Source organism: Mus caroli, unplaced genomic scaffold (assembly GCF_900094665.2).
Source record: "Mus caroli unplaced genomic scaffold, CAROLI_EIJ_v1.1 scaffold_20863_1, whole genome shotgun sequence".
NCBI classification, from domain to species: Eukaryota; Metazoa; Chordata; class Mammalia; order Rodentia; family Muridae; genus Mus; species Mus caroli.
Window position 1 is genome coordinate 3853 of NW_018389126.1, and position 9349 is coordinate 13201.

Sequence of the window (9349 nt, forward strand, 5' to 3'; positions counted from 1 at the left end):
AAGGAAGGAAGGAAGGAAGAATTCAGAAAATGTGGTATATTTACGCAATGGAGTACTATGCAGTTGTTAAAAATAATGACTTCATGAAATTCACAGGCAAATGGATGGAACTACAAAATATCATCCTGACTGAGGTAACCCAGACACAAAAGAACATATATAGTATGTACTCACTGATAAGTGGATATTAGCCCAAAAGCTCACAATGCCCATGATACAATTCACAGAATATATGGTGCTTAGCAGGAAGGATGATAATGATACAACCCACGGACCATATGGAGCTTAGGAGGAAGGAAGACCAGGGTGTGGATGCTTGAGTCCTGCATTGAAGGTGGAATAGGATGATTGCAGAAGATAGAGGTGGGGGGACCTGGGAGAGAGAAATGAGGGGAGGAAATAAGAGTGGACAGTATCAGGTACTAGAGGTGATGGGAGAGAGGTACAGAGGGTCAGGAAATTGAGCAAAAATATGTAGCAGTGTGGGATGAGGAACTGGGGATAGCCACTGGTGGGTCCCAGATGCCAAGGAAGTGAGAGGCTCCTGGGACCCAACAGGAATGACTTTAGCTGAAATGTGCAGCAAAGGGAAGGCAGAACCTGTAGAGACCACATCCAGTAAATAGGCATGAACCTTGGTAGAGGGATGGGGCCACCCACCCATCTTAAAGTTTTTAACCCAGAAGTGATCCTGTCCAAAGGTAAGACAGGGACAAAAATGGAGCAGAGACTGAAGGAAGAGCTGTCCGGGGACCATCCCACCTGGGAATCCATCCTGTCTGCAGATACCAAACCCCCAACACTGCTGCTGTTGCCAAGAGGTGCTTGTTGACAGGAACCTGATGTGGCTGTTCCTTCGGAGGTTCTGCCAGCAATTGACCAATGCAGATGTGGATACTTGGAGCCAACCATCAGACTGAGTATGGGAACCCCAATGGAGGTGTTAGGGGAAGGACTGAAGAAACTAAATGGGTTTGCAACCCCATAGGAAGAACAACAATATTAACCAGACTCACCAGAGCTCCCAGCTAAACCACCAACCAAAGAATATACATGGAGAGACCTATGGCTTCAGATGCATATGTAGCGGAGGATGGCCTTGGCTTTCATCAATGTGAGGGAGACCCTTGGTTCTGTGGAGGTTTGATACCCCAGTGTAACAGGATGCTGGAGTGGTGGGGCAGGAGAGGGTGGATGGGTGGCGGAGCATCCTCATTCATAGAGTCAAAGGAAGGGGAAGAGGGTGGATGTGGGATGAGGGATTTGTGAAGGAGTAACCAGGAAGTGGGAGATCATTTGAGATGTAAAAAAATGGAATGGTTAATTAAAAAATTAAAAATAATAAAAAAAAAAAACAGTATAGACTGGTCCAATTAATAGCCCCTTTTATTTAGGTCTACTCTATTTTGACCTCTCTCATAAATGATTTGTAATACCATGACAATCATAGAACTTATAACTACCTTCATTTTGATAATTTAAAACAATTACTATGTTTATTGGGAAAGGGTTTCTGTATAGCCAGGGGTTAATTTGGATTTGCTCTGTAGATTAGGCTGGCCTCAAACTCACAAGGAACCTACTGTCCATGTGTTTGTCTCCCAAGTATCAAGGCCTGGATTTATTTATTCATTATCTATGTACCCTTGAAAGCATTTATACCAATTCCCATTTCAATTTCCCTTCTTTGCAGATTATCTTTGATAATTTAAAACAGTTATTATTTATTAAGACAAGGTTTCTTTGTGTAGGCCAGGCAGACATGGATTCGTTTGGCCTCAAACTCACAGGGAACCTATCTGTCTCTGTCTCTGACTCCCAAGAATTGAAATCAAATGCATGAATGTATTTATTTAGTACTTATGTACCCCTTTTTCTTAATATCCTTCTCTATATTGAACTTCATTTACATATCCCTCAGCTTAAAATACCAATATAATAAAATTTAAGATAGCAAAACATGAGAAACACACTGGTGGGTGAATTAATAATGGGATAATCACCATTGCCAGGTGTGGTGTTACACACTCATAATTCCAACACTCAAGGGTCAAAGACAAGGAGATCATCATAAGCTCAAGGCCATCCAGGAATCTTATCAGTAATGGAAGAGTGTATTGCTAAGGTTTCTAAGGTTTGTTCATGTTATGGGGTGCATCCATACTCTTCCCCTTTTCTGGCTATATAATAGTCCACAGTGTTAACACACCACACTTAGTTTACCCATTCATCTAGTTGTAGGTATTTCAGTTTCCTTATTTTTGTCTATTATAAATCACACTGATCACAGTAAGGTGTTAGGGTATGGGAACTAAAAGGGGGCAAGGGGGGATATAGCCCACATCCAGCTAGAGTTCCCTCCTATGCTCTGGGCAGGCAGATGCGGGAGGGCTGCCAGATGCTTTCCACTCAACTCCGGGTGGGCATCTAAGCCACTGACCCCACTCAACAGTGGGTGGACAAGGGGCAGCCCCCAACTGAGGACCCCAAGGTGACTCCCTGTAGCTCCGGGGTTATGGGAGAGAGGGCTGAGGGAGAGAGTTTCCCACACAGGCGAGAGTCTGTGCAGCAGGCCTTGATGAACAGAGACAGTCTTTGGTTTTAGAGCTTTATTGTAGAAAGGCAGGGGGAAAGATAAAAGGTGAAAAGGGAGAGAAAGACCAGCCATAGCCAAGAGGAGAGAAGTGGGAAAAGAGAGAGAGGGAGAGAGAGAAGAAAGGCTAGAGAGTAAGAGGGAGAGAGAGGAAGAGAGGAGGAGAGAGAATAGTAAGGGGAGTAAGAGTAAGAGAGCAGGAGAGTGAGGAGGAGCCAAACAGCCCCTCTTATGGTGTGCTGTATCTTTACTGCTGCTAGGTAACTGGGAAGGAGTCTAGCCTGAAGGTCAGAAGCTTGGGACATTTCTTACTCAACTACTAACTATTCTTCTCTTATGGGGGCTGGGGGACGGTAACTTCAACAAGAGCCAGGGTTCCAGGAGACATGAGGGAACACCTACTGTGCCATGTAGGTGAATTATCACCACCAGGTCCTGGGGTTCAACATCTAGCCTCAACTGGAAACCAGGCTGTGTATAGCCTAATGCCTTACATTAGGGGCTACAGCACTTAGTATTTACAGTTCCACCAATAACACAACAAATTTCTCTTCAATTCCTGCATACTCTCACATGTTCCCAGCACTTATACATGCTAGACGAGTGCTTTACCACTGAGTTATATCCTCAGCCTGCAGCACTTGCTTTTTCATTTTCAGAATAGATCTTACTGTCCTGCCTCAAATCCATATATGCTTTTCTCTATCTACCAAGTGCTGGGATTTCAGGGTTGTGCCAACACAACTGACTTATGTTTTTTATTTACCATCTTAATGATATTCAATAGTATCTCACTGTGCTTTGGTTTGTATTTTGTGAGGGCTGATCGTGTTGGACATCTTCAAATGTGCCAGTGGAACATTTGTATGTCTTCTTTGAGGAAATGTCTTTTGAGATCCATTTCCCTCTGTGTTACTGAATTGTCCTTTTAGTGTTGAGTTATAAAAGATCTTTAGATGTTCTGAGTACAAGGTTATTATATATAATATAATATAATATATACAATAAATGGAAATATTTTAAAGAGCAGTAAAAACATTTTGAGTTCTTCTGAACACTCATGAATTCAACAAAGCTGTTTCCTGCAAAAATCCTATAGAAGATGGGGCATCATTTCATTATCCATAGGGAGGAAATCATTAGGCTCCAACCCTCAGTGAGGGACTATGGGCTGTTAATGTGAGAAGGAGGAGGAGGAGCATAAATTTTTTAAAACGGAGAAAGATCAGATAAGCTATCATTCAATTGCTTAAAATTTATGACTTTTGTTTAGTATATTATAATAGGAAATTATTCAAATACTATACGGTTTAATAAATAATTATCTTTTAAAAATATTTTTCTTTAAATTTTCCAATGTTTTTATTCTTCTTGATTATATAACAGTAGATCACAGGGGAGAAGCTTCAAAGGGCTGAGGATCAACTGAAGCAGAATCTAGACAGAGAAGCAAGAATTATACTTGATCTCAAAGGCTTTAGGATTAACTTAGCAGACGTTGGTAAGAAATACTGAATCACCAGTGTTTTAAAATAAACTTATGTATGTACCATTACTATACAAAATGAGAGCTGTAATGTGCCCATGGTTGCATTCAGGCTTTGATATTATCGTAGCTAAGTATCAGACAGTTTTCCATTTGTATCTATTGAACAATCATGTACTGTCACTAGGATCAAGCAGTAGAGTCAAGACAACAGGATCTCTACTCTTCTGCAACTATATGATATAATCTTCCCAAATCAGATGGGCAGGCAACATCCATTCAGGTTACAGATCCTATGCAGGTATAACACAGGGAACTACCAGAACACACAAAAGGAACTTAAAAATCTGTCTTGGGACAGTACTATAGGCTCTATGGTAGAAGTGAACAGAGATGACAAGAGCAACCCAGGAAAGATGGAAGCAGTACCTGCAAACAGCTAGAGGTGAGAAAGCACACGAGGGGTGAGAAGCTACAGAGAAACAAGAGAAGGAGGCAGGTGGCAAGGTATGAGAATGAATAACTGGACAGCTACCTAATTGATAAGGATCTATTAGTGCAGGCTAAGGAAATGACACTTCCCCTAAGGGAAAAGTAAAACAGGGAAAAAGCAGTGGCATGGGCTTAAATGTCACATGCTGGGGACAGCTTGCACAGTGACTCCTTGTCTAAGTGTTGCTGGATGGGTCTGGTTTTTCTAGCAGTATCCTGCAAAGGTGAGGGTGACAGAAGTGAGTAAAGTACTGGAGATACAGAGACTCTGAGAAAAACAACAAATAAATGTGTTTCTCATTAGAGATATTCACATCTTTTGTTTGATCTACTTAAGAAACAAGTTAACACCACTACCACCACCCTCATCCCTACACCTTGCCACTTGCAGCAGTTGGGATAGCTGGCCCTCTCCCTTGATGGCTGCAGCACCAAGTTCAGTAGTGCTGGGCCTGGTCCAGAAGGTGCAGGTGAGCCAGCTCTGAAGACAAGATAGAGGGAGAGCTGGCCCTGCCACTAGTCTGCCGTTAAATGGTATGGGTATAGTGATGATGCCCTTCCCCTCCCCCCTCACCACCTGTGGCAGTCAGAAGAGCTGGCCAGGAGGCATGAGAGCAGGAGAGCTGGTCCTGCACCCCCCTCACTGGCTGTAGCACTCTGGAGAGCTAGCTCTGCACCTCAACTAGGCAACATGGTGGAGCTGACCCTGATAGTTAAGGCATGGGTGATCCAGGCCTCAGGGTATGAAAGCAGGAGAACTGTCCCAGCCCCTCACAGGCTGTGTAGCACTTGAGAAAGTAGGGCCCACACCTTGATTAGGCAGCATAGTAGAAGCTGCCTCTGGAGGCATGGTAGTGGGTGAGCCAGCCCCAAGAACATGAGAGCTGACCATGCCTCCTGCTGAGGGCCGTATTGGGTGGCCTAGCTGGAGCAACACTGGAGAGCTTGCACTGGTGGTTCCAGGAAGGGAAAGCAACTGTTCTGACCAGCCCAGCTACTGCCACTGAGATCCATATCCAGGTCTCTGAGTTGGTCCACCCCCAAATCTGTATCATCTATGAAGGGTTGGGATGTGTGAAAGGGCCAGTCTTGCTGATGCAAAGTTGTAAGGATCTCCATGATGCAGGACAACAACAGGATAATCAGGAGTAGTCCAAATTAGGATCCAATATTGATGCTGTAACAGAAAGCCAGAGATCTCAAAGCAGACCAATGACTCATCGCAACAAACATTTGCAAGTGAAGATGTGTGGAGACAGAAATATAATGTGGGACACACTGTGACATACTAGAGATCCCACGATGAGATATTTTCTATGATTTGGTTTTTGTTGTTGTTTGTGCACTTTTTATTTGTGCAGGGAGATTGCAAGGGTAAATGGCAGATATGATGGGATGAGGAGATGAATGGGATGAGTGGGACTGATGTGCATGATGTGAAAAAAAGTCAATAAAAAGTTAAAAAAAGAAAGGAAGGGAGGGAGGGACGGAGGGAGGGAGGGAGGGAGGAAGGAAGGAAGGAAGGAAGGAAGGAAGAAAGGAAGGAAGGAAGGAAGGAAGGAGAAGTTAATGTAAAAGTTTCCAACCAGAAGAAAGAGGTTTTTTTAGAGATCAATTACTTAACCTAAAATTAACTCTTACATTAGGAAGCATGCATACCTTCTGCTTCTCCATGCATGTGCTTTACCAATCCTGTCTGCCTCTGAAATAAGTCAAATGTTATTTATAGAATGTTTAAAAGTTATTGTTATGAACATGATAAATATTGGGAAGACATGCTTTTAAGTAAGATTTTAGAAACTAGACTTAATGAGGATTGGTTTAAGAAAACAAAATCATAAAATAAAATTTCTATTTAATTTTAAGTTAGATCATATCTTTCCTATTGAGATCTGAACAAGAATAAAATCAACATATATTCACTAGCTATACGTCATTTTACAGAATGTTTTATTGATATAAAGATTGAATAAATAAATATACTGAATGCACTATTTTATTAGTTCTAGTAAATTTCTATACAAGATATGTGTAGTACTCATAAATAAATGCAGATTTTTATAGAAGGCAAAAATTGTAAATCTTTTTATAAGGCTTGCTAAATATATTCATCTAATTAATTACAACATAGATAAAAGTACTACAGACTATATTGGAAATGTCATTTCCTTCCAGTTTGAACCTGTGCCTGAAGCAGACCCAGGGCAAGGGCTCTGCACCCACTCCTACAACACCCGTAAGAAGCCTGACTCCCAGGTGCTCTAACATGCCCAGGATCACATGATCACAGGGTCACAGGTGCTCTGGCACACCCAGGATCACTGGAGTTCTGACACACTCAGGATCACAGTTGAGGCCCCAACATATTTCCCAAAACCCAGCATAACTGGAACCCCCACAGGAACCAGGTAACACAACCCCCAGCTTCCAGACAGAGGTAAGAGTTCTGTTCAGCTTGCACTTGTGCTCAAACCAGACCCGGGACTCTGGCTCCCCACACACTCCCACAACACCCAGAGAAATTTGACTACCAGTAAAAGGATTAAAAAATACAGCCCCAACTCCAGCCTCCTAAGAAGCCCTAAATAACACAAATTCCAGACCCTGCTCCCTGCCAGAGTGTAGGTAAAAGGTCACACTTCTTGCTGCTCCAGAGCCTGCTTCCTGTGAATACATGATCCTAGACTAGTAAGATAACAGGAAATGAGTTGACTAACCGCTTATCTAGCTTCTGTAAACTGCTTGTACCATAGAAGGAAAGATTACACACCCAAACTGTGATTTGCCACCCCTGCCCAGGAACCCACGCAAATGCAGACTTCTGAGGCTATAGGAAACTGATTGGCCCCCGAAGCATGGGCTTGATGATTTGAAATAATTGGCCTAGAAACTTTGGTGTGGTGCAATTTGATTGGTCCACACTGCTCAGGCTCTTGACACTATGAAATGATTGGTTTCTGTAGTGTGGACTTTGTTGTAACCCCATTAAAGTTGTCCCAGTTCCACACTCTTGGTCTGAGGACCTCTACCCCTGCGTGGTATATGACTGTGGGCCCCAGAGCACACCTGGAATAAAATGTTCTCTTGCAGTTTGCATCAAGGTCATTTCTTGTGAGTGATTTGAGGTGTCGCCTCTCCTGAGTCAGAACATAGGGGAGTCCTCACTTTGTGGGTCTTTCACCAGGAGCTCTGACACATGCAGGATCTCAGGATCACAGGATCCTAGAATCACAGGACCACAGAGACAGGTAGACTCCGAGGAGCTCTGATACAACCAGAATCACAGGAGAGACAGTCTCCAGTCAGAGACAGCAAGGGCAGGTAGCAGTAGAGACAACTAGATGGCAAAAAGCAAGCACAAGAATATAGGCAACAGAAACCAAGGCTACATGGCATCATCAGAACCCAGTTATCCTACTACATCAAGTCCTGGATACACCAACACACTGGAAAAGCAAGATTCAAATTTAAAATCACATCTCATGATGGTAATAGAGGACTTTAAGAAGGACATAAATAACTCCCTTAAAGAAATAGAGGAAAGCACAGATAAACAGGTAGAAAAGACCTTAAAAAGGAAACACAAAAATCCCTTAAAGAATTACAGAAAAACACAACCAAACAGGTGACAGAATTCAAAAAAACTATCCAGGATCTAAAATTGGAAATAGAAACAATAAAGAAATCACAAATGGAGACAACCCTGGAAATAGAAAACCTAGGAAAGAGATCAGGAGTCATAGATGCAAGCATCACCAACAGAATACAAGAGAATCTCAGAGGCAGAAGATAACAGAAAATATTGACACAACAGTCAAAGAAAATGCAAAAATGCAAAAAAGCTCCTAACCCAAAACATACAGGAAATTCAGGACACAATGATAAGGCCAAGCCTAAGGATAATAGGAATAGAAGAAAGTAAAGATTCACAATTCAAAGGGCCAGTAAATATCTTCAACAAAATTATACAAGAAAACTTCCCTAACCTGAAGAAAGAGATGCCATGCAAGAACATGCAAGAAGCCTACAGAGCTACTAGTTCGCTGTGGCTGTGCAGGCTTTAATGGTTCTCTGTGTCCTGCTCTGAGATCTGCTGTTGGGTGCATTGAGGGGACCTCAGGAAGCTCTGAGATTTAGACATGGATGCAGTGACTTTTGATGATGTGCATGTGAACTTCACTAAAGAAGAGTGGAATTTGCTGGATCTTTCCCAGATGAATCTCTACAAAGACGTGATGTTGGAGACCTACTGGAACCTTAATTCTATAGGCTACAAATGGGAAGACCATCATATTGAAGAACCATGTCAAAGTTCTGGAGGGCATGTAAGAAGTCATAGGTGGAAGAAACTCTATGAATGTCATCAATGTGGTAAAGCCTTTGCAAGACCCAGTCATCTCCAATGTCATAAAAGAACCCATACTGGAGAGAAACCTTATGAATGTAATCAATGTGGTAAAGCGTTTTCTTGTCACAGTAGTCTCAGATATCATAAAAGAACCCATACTGGAGAGAAACCTTATGAATGTAGTCAATGTGGTAAAGCCTTTTCCCGTCCCAATAGTCTCACATATCATAAAAGAACCCATACTGGAAAGAAACCTTATGAATGTAATCAATGTGGTAAAGCCTTTGCAAGACCCAGTCATCTCCACCGTCATAAAAGAACCCATACTGGAGAGAAACCTTATGAATGTAATCAATGTGGGAAAGCCTTTTCCTGTCACAATAGTCTCAGATATCATAAAAGAACCCATACTGGAGAGAAACCTTATGAA

The 9349-nt window shown here is 42.3% G+C and overlaps 1 protein-coding gene across 1 annotated transcript; it reads left to right on the forward strand.

The window, feature by feature from the left end:
- Positions 1-8611: 8611 nt before the first annotated feature.
- Positions 8612-9346, forward strand: LOC110287953 (zinc finger protein 431-like; the record flags this gene model as incomplete). Its single annotated transcript, XM_021154432.1, has 1 exon — positions 8612-9346. A coding segment is annotated over exon 1 (636 nt), but the record flags the coding sequence as incomplete, so codon positions are not given.
- Between the last annotated feature and the right edge of the window lie 3 nt (positions 9347-9349).